At 49.0% G+C, this 23543-nt stretch overlaps 1 protein-coding gene across 2 annotated transcripts in view; it reads right to left on the reverse strand.

Moving 5' to 3' along the window:
- Positions 1 to 23543, reverse strand: part of LOC8053997 — a 67897-nt gene that overhangs the window by 43848 nt on the left and 506 nt on the right. Inside the window, exons 2-8 of one of the 2 annotated variants that reach the window (XM_040501512.2) lie at positions 18592 to 22519; positions 17538 to 18009; positions 16042 to 16206; positions 12723 to 12806; positions 4486 to 4590; positions 1178 to 1325; positions 440 to 488 (exon numbers count right to left, since the gene is read on the reverse strand). In XM_040501512.2, the coding sequence (XP_040357446.1) occupies positions 440 to 488; positions 1178 to 1325; positions 4486 to 4590; positions 12723 to 12806; positions 16042 to 16206; positions 17538 to 18009; positions 18592 to 22519 (4951 nt within the window). The remainder of the gene's footprint in view (positions 1 to 439; positions 489 to 1177; positions 1326 to 4485; positions 4591 to 12722; positions 12807 to 16041; positions 16207 to 17537; positions 18010 to 18591; positions 22520 to 23543) is intronic. The other variant, XM_040211913.3, reaches the window with a different exon arrangement.

A 23543-nucleotide genomic window follows, 5' to 3' on the forward strand; every position in this document is an offset into this window, starting at 1 on the left:
GTCGCAAAATTAGGCTTTTCGCAAGAATCAGGTCGTTTACAGTATTACAGGCATTGAAAGTATTTACTTCAAGAGTACCTTTTTTGTTTGATAACAGTATGAAACAAGTCTATTTTTTTCTTATGGCTTTTCGGAGGGTAAAGTGCTCCAAATAAATTTGCTTGTAGTGAGTGAGCAAACGACGTTCAAAACAAACGGATTATATAGGTATTGTTATTCGTTAACAATACAAATGTCCGATTCACCCCTTCAAAAACTCGTCGTTCATTGGCTACGGATGGCTGTGACGCGAGTCATCTCGTACTGCCTTTTGAACTACGACACAGAGGGCACTGCGATGCAGACGTTGAGGTGCGCCAATGTCATTCTCCTTTTTCTCATTTAGTGTCACTACATGAAGGCAGAAGGCAGAGTTTTAGAGACTGAGAAACCAACTTACTTGACTTGATTCTTTTGTAGTTATTGACGGGGTCATAGCTGAACAGGAGCTGGAAGGAAAGAAACAAAACATACTGAACAAATAACGAAAACTCATTATGTATAAGCATAATCAGCTACTGCAATTACTAATGTAGACCTTTTGACAAATTACTCATGCACCAAGGAGAACGCTGGAAACATAGGTACACCGCATGACACTGCTGGTGCAAACATGACATTGGCGTTTGTTTTTTTTTTGTTTTTTTTTTCACATTTTACATTGAAAAGCACCAAATTTTACTACTTTAGTTAGTACCACGACTCGGCACTTTTCCGCACTACATAGTTTTGGTGACAGTTGTTTTCCTAGCAGAAAAACAGAAAACTGGTGATGGCTCGTTTGCGCTAACAGTGTTGCGAAGCACACATGCACTGCATGCACTCGCCTCAGCATAAAAGGTTCAAAGTAAACAAAAGAAAAATAAGGTGTTGACACATGCATTATTAAAGTGCCACTTGCTTTAAGATTTCGATTTGGAACTGCAGCACATGCAGGATGTGTAACTACACTTGGAGAAAGCTCCTTGGTGCTTAGGTAATTTAGCAAAAGGTCTATTGCATTCCTCTCTCTAGAAAAAAAACAACAAAGGCAAGGTGAAAGTAAATAGGGAATGGCCGTTAGGCATCTGCTGCGTGCACAGCAGATGCTTAGAGGCCGTTTCTGTTGTCGACGAGTCGAGGAACACTGGACGCGCACCTGCTTGTGCTTGTGCAGCCACCAGATGTCGTAGCAGAGCTGGAAGTCCGCCCGTTTCTGGCGGAGGTACTTTCCGGCGTGGATCGGGGACGGCATCAGCCCGCCGGACTTCTCCTCCGGCGGTGGACTCTCCTCCTTGCTGGGCTCGCTGTTGGTTGCCACGAGAAAGAGAGAGCGCCGGTCAGGGAATGCCGGCAGCGCAGACTCTGAAATCTCCCGAATTTCCACGACCGCCTTTCCCCTAAGTGAAGTGCTTTCACACAAAATGTGTTGTAGAACTGGGTATCGTGAGAAAGGTGACAAATTACGCCCGATCATAACACTGAACAGACGCACAGGTCAATGAACGCTCCCTATAGGGAGCGTGCGGCTGCTGAGTGCACGCCGACAGCAAGTTTCCGCAGTTCTTTTGCAACGTTCATTTCACATCGTCGAGACTGTCGGTCTTAGCGGCCTATAAGCGCAAGCCCGTTCTGAGCACGCGCTGTTATCGGCGAAATCAAATACGACATCCAGTGAATACCCCCTAGGGGCTATAAAGTACAGCCCGCTCATAACAAACCCGGATGTAGTGAAATAACAAACGGATTTTAATTTTTCGTTACCACTTATATACCTGCAATACAATACGGGCCCGCTTTTAACAAAAAAAAAAAGTCAAAAAGCCCGCCACAAATTTACCGAAAAAAGAAAAAAAATGGTACTCGTAATAAATGCAAGAAAAAGCTATTTAAGGTGTATATATCTAGAAGCTAGACACAAGAACAAACAGCTGCGTACCGATAACGCAACTAGCATGCACGCCACGCCTCGTCCGACCAAGGAAGGCCCTCACGATGCTCAGAAAGTTTGCCTTCTCCGCAGTACGCGTGACGTGCACCGCTGCAGATGTCATGGGGGGCATTTAGGCTTTTCGACGTTTCTGTTCCGCATTTTCTTGTCCTCTGGCCAACCATCTCGTGATATGGGCATGTAGGCGCATGTTGGTATATCGGTGTATCCATGAGCGCATTCCTCTTCTGCTTCTCGCCGACCACGAACTTCTCTCAAATCGCTCGCCGCACCTTCCAAATTTCACCACCTCGCTTGTTTCTCTCTCCGACTACAAACTTGCACCAAAGTATCTCTTGGCAAAGACGCGGACCGCCCACCTCGCACTGGGACCACGAAACTCTGCCTGACTAAATCTGTCGTGCAAAGGGGAGGGTCGACTTACGATCACATAAATACGGTACTTCGCCAGTGCCCAACAGGTTGGACTTGGACAGAGCCTTTTCTCGCACTTCAAAGCAATTCAGCAGGCGATCATAAAGGCCAGTGAAGGCGTACGTGATGCATATAGTCACGGATCAACGGCTGCTTTCATGTGGAATATTTCTTGTTTTAGAGCGCAGCTCTTAGGGGCCCGTTCCCGGCTTGAGCGGCGTCGGCGTCGGCGTAACCAAGGTCATCCCAAGGTCACGTGGCACCCAATGTCATCCCAAGGTCACGTGACCCCCCTGAAGTCACGTGACCCCCCCCCCCCCCCCCCGAGGTCACGTGACACCCCCCAGGTCACGTGACCACCCCCAGGGTCACGTGACCCCCGCCGAGGTCACGTGACCTCCCCGATGACGTCATCGATGACGTCACCGGCATCCGCATCGTCATCATCACTGATGACGTCATCAGTGATGATGACGATGACGATGCGGATGCCGGTGACGTCACTGATGACGTCATCAGTGATGATGACCATGACGATGCGGATGCCGGTGACGTCATCAGTGACGTCACTGATGACGTCATCAGTGATGATGACGATGACGATGCGGATGCCGGTGAGGTCATCAGTGACGTTACTGATGACGTCATCCGTGATGATGACGATGACGATGCAGATGCCGGTGACGTCATCAGTGACGATGACGCCATCGGGAAGGTCACGTGACCTCGGCGGGGGTCACGTGAGCTGGGGGTGTCACGTGACTTCGGGGGGGCATCCGCATCGTCATCATCACAGATGACGTCATCAGTGACGTCACTGATGACGTCACCGACATCCACATCGTCATCGTCATCATCGCTGATGACGTCATCGGAGTCCGCATCGTCATCGTCACTGATGACGTCATCAGTGACGTCACTGATGACATCATCGGCATGGTCACGTGACTCCCCAAGGTCACGTGACCCCCCCCGGGTCACTTCACCCCCCAGTACCCTTCCCTCCTCCTCCTCAAGAGCTGCGCTCTAATTCGGTGTTACAGGGAGTTGTAAACGGCTTTCACTTTTTTTGCTTTTAAGGTTACATTTAGCGAAAAAACAAATATAGCGAACTGATTTAAGATTTTTGCTGCATTCGTTATAAGCGGGCTGTACAGTATACATGTTTTGCAAAACGCCTTCCGGACATCTAGAAAAGACACCTTGTGGGTGTCTCTCGTAGCCTGGGATATCTACGACTCATTTTGGACAAGCTAGAGGACGGCCACAAGACATTTCGAGCATCTCGGTTTGTGTAATGTCTCGCCAAGATATCTGCCGGACATCTTGCCAGGATACTTTTAGATCTCTCGCAGAGCTGTCTTACGTCTAGAAAGACGTCTCGCGGACGTTTTGCGTGGTCTAGGACGTCTACGGCTCATTATAGTCAAGCAAGGAGACGGACAGATACATGACATCTCAAAATGTCTTTGTTTATATAGCGTCTTGCCAAGATGTCAGCAGGACATCTTGCTAAGACACTTTACAGACGTCTCACAAAGTTGTCTTCTAGACGTTTAGAAAAAAGTCTTGAGTATGTCTTGCTTAGCCTGAGACACCCATAGCTCATTCTATTGCTGGTGACATGATATGCCCCAGTAGCAGCTCCACCTGCACTCACTCCTTCTCTTTGACCGGGATATGGCTGCTCGAGCGACAAAGCGTTATAGAGAGTATTCACCAGATGCCATGCTTGAGTGCACTGTTCACCGGGCATGCTCAGAAAGAGCTCACGCTTATAGGTTTCCAAGACCAGCAATCTCGACGGTGTGGAACGCACGTTGCAAAAGAACCGTGAAAGATTGCCATCAACACAAGCTGAACAGCTACGCATTCAGTTATGGCCGCCAGCAAACACCCCCTGTAAAAGGCAAAAACTGGCGCTCAAGGCGGAGCATCTACCAAGTTCTTAAACCGTCACCGACCATAGGTTTCTCGGAACGTCTTGCGCTCGGGGGATGTGAGGCCCGCACGTGCATTTTACGTGTCTGTGTGTGAACGTGCCCTACGAGCAACAGCAGAAGCGAGGCAAGCATGGTTCGGCATAATTCAACGAGCGGTACCGGAGCGCAGCCCGGGCATTGTTAGCAGCCTGCACGGAGCCGGGCACGGTGCAGGCAGTGGTTAGTCGCATGCCGTCCGGTGAGGACTCCCACCGCACCAAAGCACTGAGAGGGAGAAAGAGAAAGAGAGAGGAAGGGGAGAGGGGAAGAGACGCCAGGCTCAGCACGCTGCCACGGGCAGGCCTACACGCCGCTCCGTCTGCCTCTAGAGGTTGGTTTGCATGCTTCCGTACGAGAGAGTTTGAATGCGCTGTGCTCGCTTGCAAAAGTTTCGCATAGGCGAAGAATGGCGTCGACACTGCGCATGCGCTGAACGCTAACCGAGTTTTGCACTTTGCGGATGCTATTTTTGCATGTGGTGATCAAAAACGGCGCAAAAGACAAGGACAAAAGAGGAACATACCCAACAGGACGAGCGCTAGTACCGTCGTGTATGTTCCTCCTTTGTCTTTTGCACTGCTTTTGATCGCCATGTACAACAACTACCAACTAGCTCAACTTTCATCTTTATGGCGCTATTTTTGCGTACACTATTTCTGAAAAATTGTGCGCGTCCACTAAGGGTCTTGCATTCCTGCAAGGAGTCATGATGCACGAAAAAGTGGCTAAAGCCGGGACAAGCGCAGTTAGAAAATAGCACCTCCCGTGTCCGCGGCTGTGGCTGCTTTGGCAGTTGTCGTGAGCGCGACGTCAACGGCCTCCTCACAACCCCGATTTTCTATACGGTATGGCACTGCACTCCTACAAAAGGTGAGCTCCACGAACGGTTGGCAAAGCCAACAAGGTAAGCAAGGATCACAGACAACTTGCTGCTCGCAACGTGTAAACGGTTCTCAGCAAAGGTCAGTACTCAAGACCTTTTTTGAACAGGCGACGCAAGTGGAGACGACCAACCGACCGCTCGTGTCGCATTCTCATATTTGAGCAAATCTAAAAATGCTTACTCATGTCTGAATAGCGGATTTCGAGTTTGAAGCGAATTCGAAGCAAACAGTTGTTTTCGCCGAATATTTCTGAATGGGCTATTTTGTTATTTGCAGCTACTTTTCTTCCATTCCACCAAGTTTCTAACTTCATAGACCGAATAATTTTTTTCTGCAACACATGGTTAAATATGCAAAGCATACAATGTTGAGGAAAAAAATTACAGGAAAATATATTGGTGGATTCTTCGATATGTGTTAGCATGACCCTTGACAACTTTACACACGTCCCCCTTTGGGAAATGCTAACGCTGGCCCCTTGACTTTTTTCTTTTGGCTTTCTCTTTTGCTTCCTCTATTCTTTGCTGCCTTTTTTTGGCCTTGTTACGGAGTCATTGTTAGCGTTTGCCAAAGGGGGGTGTGTGTGGCATTTCCCAAGGGTCATGCTAAAGGATTCCCCAAGAATCTATTAATGGATCTTCCAGTAACTTTTTTCTCCTCCCTATTTTGGTACTCTGCCTGTCAAAGTATGTCGATGCCCTTGGATACGGTCATCCATGTCGCTCGTGGAAAAAACCACATCCATACCACTCATGAAAGGAACCGCATTTATGTCACCCGTGGAGGGAACCGCATCCACCGTTTTAACTACACACACATCACAGCCCACGCACCATTACTACGGAAACCCAGAGGGAAGAACAACCGGCGACAGCAGAGTGAGCACGGCTGCACTCCACCATGCCACGGCACAACAGCTCCTAGATAACAAAGCCGTCGTGCTGAATGAGATGGCATCATCAGAGAAGGCCGACGCTGGGCAGATTGGACATGACGACTGCGTCAACGTTCGGCTCAGACTTGACTCGAAGCCGAGCACTGACGCAGCACGTTTCCACCTTCTCTGATGACACCATCTCATTCAGCACTACGGCTTTGTTAACTAGGAAGTGTTGCACGGTACCTCTTCCTCTCTGGCTCCGTGCAGCTGTGCGTGTGACTTTGCCGAAAACGAAAGGGCTCGTTTTGATGAAAACCCGGCGGTGTCTGTCAGTTTGTCAGCGCCAGGGAGAGAGGGAGATGTTGACGCAAACTCACGTCAGCACTTCGAACCAATGGGAGCGTCGCACACGACAACTGAAACCACCGCGTTTTCGTTGAAACGAGAGAAAACGAGAAACTTTCAGGAATAGGCAGAGGTGGACTTAGCATCGTGCCACCCTAAGCAGTTTTTTACAGTGCTTCCCCCCCCACCTTCCCCCCTGCTCCCCATGGTCAGTGACCACAGGGGGGAAGTAACTAAGCTTGGAGTTAAAGTTTACAAAACTGGCTAGAATTACCAAAATAGCTAAATTCAAAGCTAGATTTAAAAAAGAAAAGGGTCAATTATTTGTAGGCAGCCACAAATTGGCCGCCTCCAATATTCTGCCACCCTAAGCAGCTGCCTACTCTGCCTATTGGAGAGCCCGCCCCTGAGAACAGGCATATAAAATGCAGCAAAGTGGTAAGTTGGGCCAGTTGGCTCATATTACAATACATAAAAGTGCCCAAACCAAACTAAAGGCGCACTAAGGAACTTTGTAGTGAAATGAACCATCTATTGAAATGTGCAGAGTTCAACAAGGGACTTCATTTAGACATTTTCTTTTCTGCAAAGACACTTAAAACAGATGTTCCCTTTAGGGTGATTGTAACGGAGAGGGGATCTTGGCAGTCCCACATGTCCGGCTTCCTCGCCAAACATCTCTCAACTTTGGAATTGCATGACCCTTACTTAATTAGAAACTGGGAAACAATTGTTGAATATTTGAAGGCTGATGCTCACGAGATGCATTGTGCTTTACCTTTACACGTGGAAGGTCTTTCTTTACTCCATTCCGCACAATTATCTTTTTTCAGTGCTTAGAAAATGTGTAGAGCCAAACGGCAAAGTGTCATTCGTGAACTCCAGCGGGATCAGAGCAGAGTTTTCTTGAGCTTCTATTTTTTAATTATCGCATTTGTATGTTTTCTTTGAAGGGGACATGTACGTCCAAAAGGACATTTGTATTGGGTGTTGTGTCGCGCCGATGCTGTGCAATATATTTGAAAGTAAATGTGACAACGCCATTGCTGAGAGGTTGGGGATCGACAGCAAGATGAAGATTTTTAGTTATGTTGTCGACTACCTTGTGTTTAGCGATATGGCAGAGCGATCGCCGGACGACGTTGTACTTGAAATGCTCAATGTGTTTGGCTCATGCTCCAACAGTTAGAGATTTACTCATGAGAAGCTCGTAAAAGGGACACTGCAGTCCCTGGAGTTAAAACTATGCATTCTGGAGGGCCACGTATGTTGGGTGTATGAACCAAAGTCAAAGAAGGTCATCCTGCCATTCGAGTCCGCTCACTCAAAAATATTCAAAAAGGGCCATTGCTAACACGTGTCTGGGGGAATCCTTAAAAAGATGTTGCGAACATTCTGTGCAAGACAGTTTTAATTTATGGACTCGCACCTACAAAAGACAGGTTTCCCACAAAGCTGCCTGGCTGAGGTCGCGGAAAGATTGTTACAGAATTTCAAAAGGGCAAAACAACAGGCAAGAGAAAAGCCTAAAATGAGGCCGACAATTATTCCTTACTTGAATGCCATGTCCCATAATTTAAGAAAAGTTGCACAGTTTTTTTAAAGTTCCTGCAGTATCCTCAGCTCTCGATAAAATGGTATGTCTGTGCCACAGAATCAATAGACCCCAGCCAACTAAAGAGCAGTGCAACATAAAACACTGGACCAAATATGCTGTGTGTGCCATGTGTACATTGGCATGACGGGTAGGTGCGTCAATGACCGTGAACGCAAACATGCGGCAGCCATGAGAGCAAGCCCTTCTGGTAATCTCGCCATCCATTGTAGTCGTTCATGCTCACCAGTTCTGCATGTTGAGATTCTAGCGAAATATTAAAAAAAAAGGTGTGTTGAGAAATCCACGAGGCATTTGAGATTAGGGCAAAAGGAAATGAGTGTGTCAGCGAACCCTCCCTCACTCTTTCAGGAAAAGAGTGATTTTATCAAGACTTCATCGGTTGTTGTGACGAATGAGCAGTCTACAACGGCATTTGTTACGTGTTTTTCTAAATAAAATTCAGTTGCGAGTGCGCCTTGTGCTGTTTCCACTCTTCTTTGTCCCTGTCATTTTGGGAGCTTTTATATATTTGCATATAAAATGTTTTAATTTATCTATTGTTCAATACCTGGCGGCCACACATTGAACACTGATCTTCAATGTGTTGTAAAACCACAAATAACGGTTCAGTCTCAAAAGAAAATCCGACATTGTATTCTTTATATTTTTCAATATCTAGACACGTATTAAACAATTATTTGTTGCACAGTTTTTTTCCTACTGTCCTTGCACACAAAACCAAGGCAAGTTTTAGTTATCTTAAGGAATAATCTACTGGTCGAAAAAATAACCAGATATTTTAATTGATCAATGGAAACTGCAGAAGCATGTGTAGTTCCCTTGAGCTTGGCCAAAACTTTAAGAAATAAGCTCAAAGACCAGTGTTCCCCCGTTAAAGCCCAGCTGAACTCATAAAGGTAGTTCCCAAGATTCCATTTGTCCACATCTAAGCTAATTTTAATAGGGCAATATTAATGGACTGTGGCTTCAAATAATCCACTGATCACATTTGAATAGCAAGTAAACAATGCATTTCACATAAAATTAATCCTAAAGAGATGTCCAACTACAGTCAAACCTCGATATATTGAACACGGATATATAGAATTATTGCCTATATCGAACGCTTTCTATATCATGCGGAAGATCGCATGCATTTTTTATTTTTTATTTCGAACGGGGTCAGGCACAAAATGGATATATCGAACTCCGCCACCCCAAACAGCCCGCGCTCTTATGACAGGCGGCGAGCTTTCCCGCAACACCCTTGAAGATAGCGGTGGTGCAATGGGCGTTTCCGACTGCCTACACAGATGCCGAGGGCGCCATTTAATTGTAGCGGCGCACGCACGCCGCCGCCTGGATAGTTCGTCGCAACGTCAACGACGCACTGCATTTGCCGCACCGACTCCTCCTCCTCGGTATTATCGGTAGTGCTACGCGTGTGATCGTAGTTCTTTCGTGTCTCGTGTTGCCTTGCGTGAGTGATGGCTCCAAACGCTAAAAAACGGACGTCCCTGACATTTGGTGCAAAACTGGAAGCTATCCAGCGGGTTGAGAATGGAGAAAAAAAGTCGAGTGTCGCCGAAGCTTTAGGCCTACCAAGAAGCACTTTGAGTACTCTACTGAAAAACAAGAGTGACATAAAGGCCAAGGCAGAACAGAACCAGCACTCAGGCGCGCGGCGTGTACGCAAAGCTGCCTTTGAAGATGTTGAGAAGTCGCTGCACAAATGGTTCATCGACGCAAGGGCCCGAAATATTCCTGTATCCGGACCGATGTTACAACAGAAGGCCAAGAACTTTGCGTCAAGCAGGCGACAGTAGCTAACTGCTTTCGGCATGCAAGCTTCGTTGGCCGCACTGAAGAAGCTTCAGAGGAAGCAACCAAAGAAGCAGGAATGGACGGTGCAGAGGAAGAATGCGAGCTCAAAGAAACCTGGAGCAAGTTGAAGTGCTTTGTTGGTGCTGAGCCCCGAAGCATGTGCATTGATGACTTCGTTGGCGGTGACGACACCACCGGAACAACGGCGGAGTTGACGGACGTGGAGATCGCAGTGGAAGTTACAGCTGAGCGGCCAAGCGAAGACGTTGCCAAAGTTGATCCCGCAAGCACTGATGGTGCTCCGCTCCCGACTTCAACTGAGGCTGTAGCTGCTTTGGCCCTTCTACGCCGCTACTGCGGCGCAATAGAAGGCACGGGCTTATCGCTTGTTGATTGTTTAAACTACGTTGAGGATGCCTTAGTTAAACACGCCTTTGCAAACAAGAAGCAGGCTACCCTGCAGCAGTAATTTCAGCCAAAATAAATACTTTGTTTGAAGCTTCAAGTGAGTATTTACTGCACCACGGTTGGTTCATTGATTGATTTGTACAGTGGGGTATTCTTTTTTTTTATTTTCCCTTATTTTAATTCAGCCTTGGAGTGCAAGATTTCCCAGCTCCCGCAAGCTGAGCGGCACGGCGGCGCGACGTAGCAGACGACACGCGGCTGCTCCCGCCTCTGCGGTCGGTCGGTGCGCATGTGCCGCCTGTCGGTGCTTCGCGGAGCGCGACGGCCACGCGCGTTTAACAAGTTTTTGACGTGATTTGATATATCGAATTCTGGCTATATCAAACTATTTCGCCATCGCCGCGCAGTTCGATATATCGAGGTTCGACTGTATACCTAAGTGAGGAGATCTGTAAACCTTCTTGCTATATGCAAATATCCTTTCTTAAATCTCGAATTTGAGAAAAGAAAAACAGAAGACAATCGGGAATAATGAACGCAGGTTGCCAGGAAATCTCTGCCTGACACTTACTCTCGCATAATAGCCAGAGTTTAGTTTTGAAGCTTTTACTGTAATGTCAACATTCACAAAGCTTTTGTTTCTTTTTAAATGCACCAAGTGCGTGAGTGCGCCACCCCGCTTTTAAAGTGGGCTTTCATCCTAAGCATGTTACAGGAACACTCTTTGTATGTTTCGAAGTGTTGACCGCGGCAAGTTAGCGCCATTGAGCACACTTCTTGCCAGGCACCGGTGCACTGCAGAGAAGCAACACCCGTAGAAGCGAGCCCCGTGGGTGTTGCTTCTCCGCAGTGCACCGGTGCTCCGTAAGAAGAGTGCTCAACAGGGCTAACCCGTCGCGGTCGACAGTTAAAAAAATATGAATATCGGAGTTAAACTTGAAGCGAATATCAAACAGCATGTTGTTTGAAACTAGTATAGAAACATACGAATATCAGAGTTAATCTCAAAGCGAATATTGCATTATTCGAAACTATAATTTGAAAATTTGAATATTCGCAGAAAACCAAAAAAACTTACTCTGGACCAAAATCTTCTTTTTTCTGAAGTTACAGCATTTTGTGTGTGAAATAACAATTGTCTCCGTATTCCCGGTGGCGTTGCAAGTGCGAGATACTTGGGTTTTGCGTTGTGGCGGTAGGACGCTACTCTAAAACTCTCTCGCATATCGTGCCCCAACGCAAACGCTAAATTTAGCGCTATCTTGCGCTAAAATTGCGTACGTTATTTTAAAACTCTCTACTGGCACACTGAGGCCATCTATCAGCGAGCCCTGGAAACACATTTAATCCGCGTACAAGCTTTTGCGGTATTTGCAAAATCCAAGTCTATGCACCATGTGCAAGAAATGGTTGCTTATAACACTGTCGGAATTATTTCAACCACACAGCAAAAGAATGATCGTAAACGAATTAGAAAACATCTATGCGGACCAGAAGTGTTCCAGAGCTACGCAACAGATGGCACCATCCCATGTCGTAAGCGATTACAAGCGTGCACGGTGCCCTCAATCACACACAAACACGGCTGTGTAAACCAGCCTTAGGTGCAAGCATGGCAGAAGCTACAAGAGCAAGCGAAAAGCTTTCGGCGTCGCTGCCAAGCACACGCACTCATGCAGCGCAAACGTTGCTCAGGGCAACCTCCTTGTGCTTGTAGCTTTGGCATCGCTCACGCATAATGACAATTGGAATGCAACGTTAAAGTCTGCGATGTGACGCATTCTGAGGAAGGTAGAGAGCTCGCGTGAGAAAACCCTCGATAATAAACACAGTTTGAAGTCGTATGAGCATTCAGACGGGCGAATTTTCCGTCTAAGGACATGTTGGTCGAATCGAATGAGGCCAGTGAACTGTCATGACAGCTCGGCTTCGGAAACCCAACGTGCGTGGGCACTCAAAATCCTACGCCATTCTGAATAACGTGCAACATTTTTGACGAGAACCATGGTTTGACAAAAGGAGTGCCTGTTTTTCATGACAATGTCTCTCGTGATTAGATTCCTGTGTACCGGTTCAGCTATGGTTAAAATTCGGTTCAGCTCTTGGTAGGGAGGACAGTGTTACACTCGAACCGGGACAAATAAGTTCTTTTTGTTCCAACACAACCCTCTGAAAAGCTGTTCGATTCAATCATTTTCTCTGCTCTAAACTGTTCCAACCCAGCGCAAACTTCATAAATTAGGCAAAGCAAGAAAAGCTGCTACCTTGTCATTCTTGTGGCAAACTCGAAAGGTGCCCAATCGCCAATCAACGAGCTACGAATGCAACCAATGATGGGGCAGCAGCAAAGTCCCACTGTTAGCGGTAGCTCTAGCACAAATGAGCCACCAAGCAGCAGAAAGGCAACAACTACACTTACTTGAGGTTGAGTGAACTGAGCTGCTCGGGTAGAGTTGCCTCCGTCGTTGAAACCTCGGCAGCATCCTTACTCTGAGAGGACGTCCTAAAACGTGAAAAACGAAAAAAAACTATCACCATCCGCCAGCTCTCCCGCAAACTCACCGTATTTTAAACAACGATGTCACAGTGTTGCAGTCCCGTGTGGGAGTGTTGGATGATCGGAAAAGAAGCCTTTTGCTTCACAGTCCATTGAACACTAGCTTCATTCTATTCACCGGCACCACCTGCACCGGTGCAGAAAAGTGTAGGGCAGTGTACTTCCAGTACGTGTATTGAGACACGACCAGAAAAACACCATCCTACACTTTTCTGCACTGGTGCAGAAGGTGCACGTAAATCGAACAAAGCTACTGGTCACACCGATGATACCAACATCTTTAAAAGCCTTTGAAGGTGTTAGAACAAAGTGTGACCAATTTGTATTAGCCCCACCAATATAAGACAACTTATAAAACATTCCACATGGGTAAGAAGAAAGAGGGGAAATAGAACCGCAACGTCTGGGCAGTTGCAACGGTGCAGCCCACTGGAACAGCCAAAATGTTGAAAGTGACACGTTTGTCGTCTGCTATGCCCTTTCCCTATTCTCCCCTGCCAAATCCCTTGGGAGTGGCGGGTTTGTCGTCTGCTATCAAGATTGGGCATGTGCCCTTTCCCTCTTCTTCCCCACCGAATCTGCTGAGAGCGGCCAGTTTGTCGTCTGCTAATGGGATAAGGCGCATGCCCTTTCACTCTTAAGGCACATTCACACTGAGCAGAAAACGTGCGTTGCGGTCCACGTCGACGCCAGCGTCGTAAAAGACAAAGCAGTCACACAGGGCCACCCGACGGCGGCGTCTTCTCGTGGAACCTCGCATCTGTCGAGAAAACACTAAATTTTTTTATTCGTCTGCTTCGTACGATTGTTGTTACTTTGCCTTCGCGACTGCATATGCAGTGGGAGACAACCGTCTTCACTGAATTTACAACGGCAATGATTATATATATGTTTATACTCCGACTATATGCAGCATTGGCAAAAAGCATGGACTCGAGCGGGCAGCTTCAGAAGGTGCTCTTTTGCCGCGTTTTTGTGCAAACAAAGCACGGTGCTATGCCAGCGCGTCCGTACCTTCAACACTGCCCGCAGCTTGTGCAAGAGTGTTTTCGATGGAGAACTGTTGTATTCCGTAGTGGTGGGTGCACACAAAGACTACACAACAGATTCGGAGTGATTGCTCCCGCACAGTCGGAGGTCGAAACTTACCGCGAACTTTGGTGGCAGCTTTTGTGCAAACGATGAAGAGTAGTTTCATGGCGTCATACACGCACATAAAACACTGCTCACAGTCAGATGTTCCAATCGGCTTGCTTCTTTCCACGCTGAAATGCTACCAGCCACGTTTGGCGAGTGCACGAATCCCCCAACCCCTCTGCCTTTTCACCCTCATTGTGGGTCAAAAATAAGAACAGCAAAAACATGTCCTAACAGGAAAAGGGCGACACGTCAAGTCCGGAAGCTCGCCGATTGGCTCAAGCACGCGCGTCGAGGGAAAAATTGGGTTCTTAGGCATTGTCTCCCTGCGTCGTCCTCCTCGCCGCGCGACTTTTTTCAGTACGAAATTAAGCAAAAAATTTACCCACGACGCACGTCTTTCCGCTGTGTGAATGCGCCTTTATTCCTCGCTGAATCCGTTGAGCGCACCCGGTTTGTCGTCTGCTATCAAGATCAGGCACGTGACCTTTCCCTCTTTTTCCCTGCTGAATCCTTAAGAGAGCGGCCGGTTTGTCATTTGCTATCGTGATTGGACATGTGCCCTTTCCCTCTTCTTTCCTGCCAAATCCGTCAGTTGCGGCCGTTTTGTCGTCTGCTATTGGGTTTTGGGTGCCCTTTCTCTTTTTTCCCTTGCCAAATTCATTGAAATGCCCGGATGTATGCACACCACACTGCAGTTGAACAAAATGGTGCCAACCAGAGAGCCCTCGATGAAATGATCTACGGTCACTGACGGGATGAGGACGGCAGGGAGTCGTTCAGTTGTCCCGCCTCCAGCGCAAGGTCCTATCTTCGATAACACATCAGTGTCTCGTCAGTTTCGAGCATGCACGTGCACCCAAAGTACGGCGGAAGGCAACATACTTTTGGGACTGAATTCCGAGCCCGAAGTATAATCTACGGGGCGAATTTCGGTTGAAAGAGAAAAGAATTTCTCTATACTTCGTGTCAGTTTAAGTCCAGCTGCAGCGGACGCTACGAGCGACCAATGAAGAGGCGTCAAAAGCGCAAGTCACTAGGCCTTTCCTGTTTATGATTGGTTCAGTGATGATAGAACAGATACAAAAACATGACAAACACCATGATGGTACGCTTTGGACGTTGTCTGATTGGTCCCATTAGCTTGTAGCATCAACAGCGTCTGGACTTGAGGTGAAACGAAGTATAGTCCGCACATAAAATATTCTCGTACAAAGCCCACTTTGACAACTGCCTGCTTTTTAGCCAGACATAAATCATCACTAGCATACAGAAGGCTCGCAATAATTCAAACTCATATATTTCATACTTCCGGTTAATTCAAAGAAATTGAAAAGCTTTTGGTTGTCCCGCTATGTTTGCAATGCATTTATAAGTCACTTAATTCGAACGGCATTTTCGTTAATTCATACTTTCTGTTCTCGCAGCCCGTTGAGCACCGGTGCTCGCTAAGAGGTGTGCACAATGGGGTAATAGTCCACAATAGACAACTGCTTTGTTGGATGAAAGAACTTGATTTTGCTTTGAGGTGTCACGTGTTGTCTAAACAGTCCGCAATCTTATACATTTCACCGGTGTTTCATGTGTGGCATACCTGCTTATGATTACGTAGCATGCCTGCACAGAAGAGATCACCAAATATCTGCTGAGTATGTGTAGCCATCCAAATATAATAAATCATAATTTTATCAAGCGTGATATTTAGATCAATTTCTGATAATTCAAACTTACGAGAATTCAAACAAGATTCGTGGATTTCGGGGGTTTGAATTAATGAGAGTCATTCATTAAATCCATCACGTCTTGTCTTAACAAACGATTTAGAAAAGCAAACCCTCGTATAGTCCGCACCGCATTAAATTTCAACTTTCAGACATGTATAGACCATGGACTATAGTCCACAAACAAAAGTACTTATGTGTAATTTTCTGTTTAGTTTTCTACTCTGCTTTGAAATACCTAAAGCTCTGAGAGTACTGTAATAAATAAACAAATAAATAAAAAGAAAATAAAAGTGCATTAAAAACGTGCTAATTCCACTCACCCGTCCTCCTTGAAAGAGCTCGAGTAGAGCCCAGCCTTGAGGTACTTCTTCTTGGGCAGCTGGTGCTCTCGCCGCCTGCGCCGCCGCGTGCCGTGCTGGGCGCCGCCGCCGCACGACGGCTTGGTCACCGTCACGACCGGCGTGTTCTCCGGGAGCGGAGGTCCGCTGGGCAGACGCAACGAAAAGTCGGAGGGCACCGAGAAATCGGGACGACGCTTAAAGCCCGCTTCAGACGGGGCAACTTTCTCAGCGATGCTGGGGTTGCTGGCGGGTCGTTCCCTAGCTTTCCCTAGATCAACACGAATTGCTGAGATCGGGTCCGGCTCGAAACAAACGAGCAACTAGGAGCAACGCGAAGTCGTCTGAAGCGGCAGCAGCCAATCAGGGACGCGATATTTTCACGCGATGCCCCGTGCGGGCGATGATAACAACTAAAGACACTTTTCTGGTTTGAAATCGATCGTTCCTGGAAATAAAGAGTTTCAGAAAGATGAGTTGGCCTTTTCAACGACATTTAAAGTTTTAAAAACATCTTTATAGCCCATAAATGCGTGTCTAAATAGTAAAAAAAAAAAAAAAAAAATTTAATGATGACACGGTCGGCTCAAATTCCTGGTGCTGCGACGTCGAGTTCCTGGAGAAATTGTCCCGTTTGAAGCGGGCCTAAACGAACAGTTTTCTCTTGGCATCAAACCTAAAAAATTTAGTTAAATTACAGTGCCAAGAGCCCATCACCGAACGGTGCGGTTATTGCGTCTTCAAAAGTCGACCCTCAATTTCCGCCTGACGACGTCGGAGAAATGTCATGCGGTAGGCGATACCGCCGAGACCGGTTATAACGAAGTCGGTTATAACAAAATAGCGACAACAGCGAAGCGATCACAATTTCCCATTCCCTTCTGCATTTCGTTATAACAGAAGTCGGTTATAACGAAATAGCGGATAAACCGAAGTGATTTCCGATTCCCGTTGACTTCATTATAACCGGTTTCGACAGTACGAAGAGAATGGCGGAGTGGTCTGGAGCACGAGCATCCTATTTTCAGTAACGCTTCGTTGTCTCGCAAGCCTTGTTTGTGAAGGCGCCGTCTGCTAGTCGTAGCGATGGCTATCCTACCTCTTGTAGACCTGTCAGAAATCCGTCGGTTCTTTATGATCGAGGATTCAGCCTCTGAGAAAGGGGAGAGGAAATACTTCAAAGGGCACATTGCTTTTTGTCGAGTAGGTAACAGCTGAGGAGCAGGACTTTGTTGCACACATTATCACCCCCACTCACCATCTCTCCTCTCTCGGCGAATTCCTTCGTACACATTTTGATTAACTTACAGGCCGTGTGAAAGTGAGACGTCTATGCAAATAATTTGCAGATATTTAGGATTTCTGGAGCCATAAAAAGACGAGTCGAAAGTCATTTTAGTGCGCCGGTACAGTGTTGCGTCATAATAAACATGGTGTGTACTACAACAATCCTTTCGATGGAAGAAAATTATCCATACCCATTGATTGGCGAAGCAGCCTTGTGCGAAGCGCTGTCCAGCTTGCATTTCTTTTTGGGTGGCTTGCTGCCGCCAGCCACACCGGAAGCAGACGACGTGGCAGACGATGTAGACGCGGCATCGGACGACGCAGCAGCAGACAACGTTGGAGTGGACGTAGGAGCGGATGCTTCTTTCGACTTTACGGCTTTCTTCTTGGGATGGACGACTTCCTTCTGAGGTGCTTCTTTACGCTTGGCTGCGGCCACAGCTATGGCTTCGACTTTCGCTTTGGCTTTCCCTTTGGCAGACGGCACAGAGGCGACTTTCTTGGCACGGGCCACCACGGCCTCGATTGCTTCGGCAATGGTGTCCACGACTGCGGCGGCGGGCTTGGCCAGGTCGGGAGACGAATCCGGTGCCGGATCCGGAGCCGGAACTTTGGCTAATTCCACCTCCGTAGCAGATTCCTTCATTGCGGGCTCTGGTGAAGCTGCCAGAACACAATATGCAATAATGATTTCTTGACAAGCATTACATGCTGCAACCTTTGCACACAATTTACCTGAGGACAGTGACTGCTAGGAACTTAGTAGATGCTCTGCCTCCAGTGCGAGCGTTCTGCTTTTGATAACAGTTTGTCACAAAAGGCCAAAGCCCAGCTGAAGACAACAAGTGAGTGGTGGAGGCAGAGCTTCTGCTGAATTCTTAGCCTGTCACTGACTATAGGTTGATATTGTTCTTAGTGGTTGCTGCCATCCTCCAACATATGACTGTCACTTTGGAGTCATAAATTTAGAATGTTGATATGGAGTTACATGCATCCCAAGCGATTCTGTACTCATCACCATTTAGTATGAAATAAAAGTTCTGTAACATTATTTTAAAATGCATTAGATACAGGAATAGAACACAATGTAAAACATTTAGGATCAATACCTCAGTTCAGACGTGTTAGTTTTGTTGATCCCCAAAACAAACCAACCATAATCAACGAGGGTAAAAGTTTCCTACGAAAATGCGCTGTACAAAAATAAGCTTTACAGTGATACACATAGAAAAATGGCCTTCTCACCTGCTTTCTTTTCAATGGCCATTTTCTTGGCAGGCTTGCACACAATTTTCTTCTTGCGGCCTTTCCTCCTGCCTCGGCCCTTCACGGATTTCTTGCTGGCCACCTTGGCCTTATTACACGGCACAACCTTCTTGGCGAGTTTTTGTTTTCCCTTCTTTCCGACCTTCTTGCACGCTTCAGGTTTTTCCTTTTTTGGTTGGTCGTCTGCATCTGGAAGGCTGCTTCCTTCGAGCTTGTCCTTTGCTTCAAGCTTGCCCTCTGCTTCAAGCTTGCCGTCTGCTTCAAGTTTGTCGTCTGCTTCAGGTTTGTCGTCTGCTTCAGGTTTGTCGTCTGCTTCAGGTTTGTCGTCTGCTTCAGACTTGTCGTCGGACTCTGACCTTCCCTCTGCTTTGGTCTTGTGCTCGGCCTCCAGCTTGTCATCTGCAACGACGCCATATAGCTTGTCCTTGTCATCAACTTTGCAGTCTAATTCAGCCTCTACTTTCTCGTCGACTTCGGGTTGATGCACGCCCGTCTGCACGGAGCCAACATCCTCGGCCGCATCATCTTCCTTCATCGACATGTCTTCGCAAGAATCCTTCTCCTCCAAATCAAATTTGTAGTCGGATGCCGCCACAGCAGCCGCCACGGGAGCCTTCTGCGCTGCCACCCTTTTCCGCTTGACCTTCACAAAACCTGTCCTGTTCCTCATCTTCCGCTTTCTGTGCCTCTTCCCCATCTGAGCTGGGTCGTCTCCCGCAGGGGACGCCTCATTCTGCTTTTCCTTGGACCTCCTTGCCCTTTCGACAGCCTTCAGCAGCTTCTGCTGCTTCTGCTTTAGCAGCGAGATCTTCTTTAGCGGGTTGTCTGGATCACTGTCGTCCTCCACCAACGTCACAGCCTCGCTGTCGTCGCTCCGCCGTGCCTCTTCGGCAGCGTGCTGAGCAAGCAGGGTGGACAGCGGAAGGTTGTCCTCATCGTCTGCTAGTGCCTCCTCCAACGTGGCTTCTGGTGTGGCTTCCGACGTGGTTTCAGCCGTGGCTTCTTCTGTGGCTTCTTCCGTGGCATCTCCAGTGGCTTCTTCCGTGGCATCTGCCATGACTTCTGCCGTGGTTTCTGCCATAACTTCTGCCGTGGCTTCTGCCATGACTTCTGCCTCGTCCTCTTTGCGCCTGACAGGAGACCGTGACCTTGACCGCGACCTTGACTCTTCGCTCGACTTTGCCGAATCTGCAAACTTTTGAACGCAACTTTCGATGGCTTCATCAACGGACGTAGACGACGCGGGGACTCTCCCGTCGTCGTTGCCATTGCCGCTCGTCCTCTTCGTCCTAGGGTGTGGCCTCTGTTTCTTGCCTCTCGCCTTCTTCTTCTTCTTCGGAGCTTTGGGCTCGGGACACGGCGGTTTAGATGGGACGATGGGGAACAGCGCTTTCTTTGCCGCCTTCGTTAAGACTGGCGTTTCACACGATCGGGGTGGACAGGGCGTCTCGGCTGCCTCGCTGGTCTTCTTGGCAGGGACTTCGGTGGGGGCTGCCGTCGTCTGCTTTCCGTGGTTTCTCTCCGCCGAAGCATTGGGGGGCTTGGGCTCTTTCTCCTCCGTTGACGACTTCTCGTCGCTGAGGAGACAGTGCCGCTTCTTGAGGGGGAGGCAGCGATCCCCGGACGGCGGAGTCTGCAATTCTGGCGACGACTCGGGGACCGCCGGCGAAGGCTGCGTCTGCTTCTTGGGCTTCCCTTTCTTTGCGGGCGCCGCCTTCGCCTCTTCCTTCTCAGTCTTCCGCAGTTCGGTCTTCGCCATGCTTACAGACTGCCGGAGCGGCCTCTCGGAGGACCGCTTGGGCCGCAGGTACTTCACGATCCGAAAGATGGAGGGCACCGCATCCGTCTTGGGCACCGTCGTCTGCTTCGAGATGAACGCGGATGACAGTGCCTCCACTAGCGCGTCGATGGATGCGCAGCTCTCCGACTCTCGGCACGCGCGGCTCGACGATTTCCGCAGGCCGCCGCGCCGGTTCCGCCGTGACGGCTGTTGCACGAACCTCTTCTTCTTCATCTTGCGTTGGTACATGTGCAGGAGGTGTGTCTGCTCCTCAATGCTGCACTCATGGAGCAGGGCGTCTATGTCAACCGACTCGTCTCCGCCGTCTTCCCTTGGCAATGAATCATGAGGGGTTTCCGCTTCTTTCGAGACTTCTTCAGTCTTCCGCGACGAGCTCTTGACCCTGCAGTCGGTAGAAGTGGACTTCCGCGGCTCTTTGCGGTAGCGGGACTCAATCGCGTTAACGTCCGGCTTAGAATCCAGCTCCTTTGGCGGAACCTTGCGATCCGTGGTGGCCTTGCTCGTCACAACGTCTTCCTTGGAGGCGTGTCTTCTCCGCTGTCGAGAGGTCGTTGCCTCGACCTTGACCGCTCGCCTCGTCTTGTCTGAACGGGGAGGCCTGCCACGCTTCCGCGGAACGGGCTTCTCCTCCGCCTTCGTCCCCTCTTTCCGCTCCTTGCGTTCCTCCTCTTCGACGGTCTTCGAGGAAACGTGCTCGGTCTTCTTCGACATTTCCTTCGGCTCATCTACCTCCGTCACTTCGTCTTTTGGCCTCGGCTCCTCCATCTCGATGCAGTCGCCTCCGCAGAGGTCGGCTCCAACCTCGAAGTCGCTCGACGCACCCATTGACTCCTGAAACTGCGTGCAGATGGAGTCTTGGACCCGCTGAACCAGCTGATGAAGTTCGCTGTCGCCGCATTCCAACCGCCCGCTCTTCCGCGATGAAGTCTTGGATGCGGCGCTCCGCGATGCCCTCCCGCTTCTGGAGAGTGGTGCCGAGGCCCCTTTCACCCTGGTCTTCGCACCACTCAACCGCTCCGTGGGCTTACAAGGAGCCTCCCCTTCTTTTCTACTCCGCAGCCGCGGCGGTGAAACGGCACTCGCGTCCTTGGGAGCCTCCTTCTCCGCTCCTTTCGACCTCAATCGCTCGGAAGGAGAAGGTAAGACGACATCTGCAACCTTCGTTAAGTCAACTCTATCGTCGACCGTTCTGTCGCTGAAACCGTCTTTCGCCGAAGAACCAATGTTCGGCAATGTTTTTGGCGACGCAGCTGTCGTCGTTGACGCGCACCGTGGCGGTGAAGACGGCAGCTCTTTGGCGGCTTCGGCGTCTGCCATCTTGCATTCGATATCCAGCGGTAGGGAAGTCCGCTCCGACGGATCGTTGCGAAAACCTACCTTTTGCGAGGCACAGACGCGCAGGGACTGCACGGCGCTGTCCACGCACGACGCACCTTCGCCGTCAGTGCGTCCGGATTTCAGCGGCTCCGTCTTGTCGCTCGGCCGCAAGTCGTCGTGAAGGGCGAAGTGCGGCGACTTATACGGGTGGGGCTCGTCGCCGTGGTACCCAGGCGCGTCGTCCTGGCAACCCACGATGCGCTGCGGCGACTCCCCGCACGACTGAATCCCGCTGTCGGGCGAGACGTTGGCTGGTGCGTCGACGCTGAGGTACGGCAGCGGGTGTTCCACCGCTCCACCGTCATTGGTCAGCGCTGTGCCAACCGGCGACGGCTTCGCGCCCTCTTCAGTCCCCTTCGCGATGTCCGCCGAGTCGCGCAGGCGAGCGTCCGCGATGCTCGCAGGAACAAGCTTTGTCGGAGAGAGGAGCGGGGGCGTCCGTCTGGGCTCCTCGCGACGAGGCAGGCACGGGTCCGCCTTGCGCGGCGTGCGGCACGTGGAGTAGTCCGAGACGCTGCACGAGCTCTCCGAGTCGGAGGAGCTCGAGGAAGAGCCTGAACTGGAGCCGGAACTGGAACCTGAGCTCGAGCCGGAGCTCGAGCCGGAGGTGGAGCTAGAGCTGCCGGAGCTCGAAGAGCCGCTGCTGGAAGAGCGTGAGCTGCTGCACGAGCGAGAGGCCTTTCGAGAGGACGACGTGTAGCTGCAAGTCGAGGGGTCTTGATCCTGCGTCTGCAAGGAAGGCGTGCCACTGGTTGGTCTAGGGATTTTCTGTTGTGGGAAAATCTGTGTGTAGGGATTTTTTGTTTCGTGAAAATTTGTCTCTAGGGGTTTTTGTGTTTTGTGAAAATCCCTAAGAATTTTTTGTTTTGTTTTGTGAAACACGGCTATTGCTGTGTTCCACAAACCAATTGGGGCTACTAAATATGCTACGCACAGAGCACTGACACCCCCCCCTGACTGTCTTGTAGGTGCTGCCACTTTATTTCCTGGTGCACAGGGGGTGCAACCGGCAACAGCTGGGATTCGAGGATGAGACCACCGAAACTTTAGGTACGGCGTCAGGAGGCTCAGGCGAGATCATATCACTCTGTCGAGGGCTGTTTTAACCTTTTGGAGTACAGAAATGCGTTTCTCGTAATTTCACAGAAAGCTTCAGGCAAGTGGCAACAATGGTTTGAAGCAGCAAGATAACAGCGCGTCGTTGCTCTAAAGCGTATGTTTGGAGGCTTTAGTTTGGACCACCTCCGAACACCTTTTGTCTCCGAGCGACCTTACAAACAATTAACACGGTCTGGCTTGCATTTTGGCAAAGTGACTTTCCAAAGACTACATAGAACAAATTCACAGAGTAAAATTATGAAAGAGACCCGAGAAGAGCCTTTGCTTGCAGTTTCCTTTCACGAATATATTTGAAAGGAAATTTCATCCTGCTTCAGCTATAAAGTACATCCAGTCAGGGGCAGATTTGTGCGTCAGGCTTTGGCATTTGGCTGGTCTGCAGAGATCTGATGTCACAGACGTACATTTGTCCAAATCTATTTTGTTGACCTAATATTTGCCATTTTGCCAGAAACTAAACCTATCTTTCTAAAAAAAAAAAGATGCTGTATGTCGTTCTTTCCACAAAATAAAATTACCCTTTGAGGGGCCTTTAAATTTGTCCCAGCATTCAGTGCTGTAAGCTACCAGCTGATATGACCACTTAAACCACTGGACAGAACCCATAGCCAATACTTCATGGTACATGAACAAA

Source organism: Ixodes scapularis, unplaced genomic scaffold (genome assembly GCF_016920785.2).
Source record: "Ixodes scapularis isolate PalLabHiFi unplaced genomic scaffold, ASM1692078v2 PGA_scaffold11__112_contigs__length_91849675, whole genome shotgun sequence".
Classification (NCBI taxonomy): domain Eukaryota; kingdom Metazoa; phylum Arthropoda; class Arachnida; order Ixodida; family Ixodidae; genus Ixodes; species Ixodes scapularis.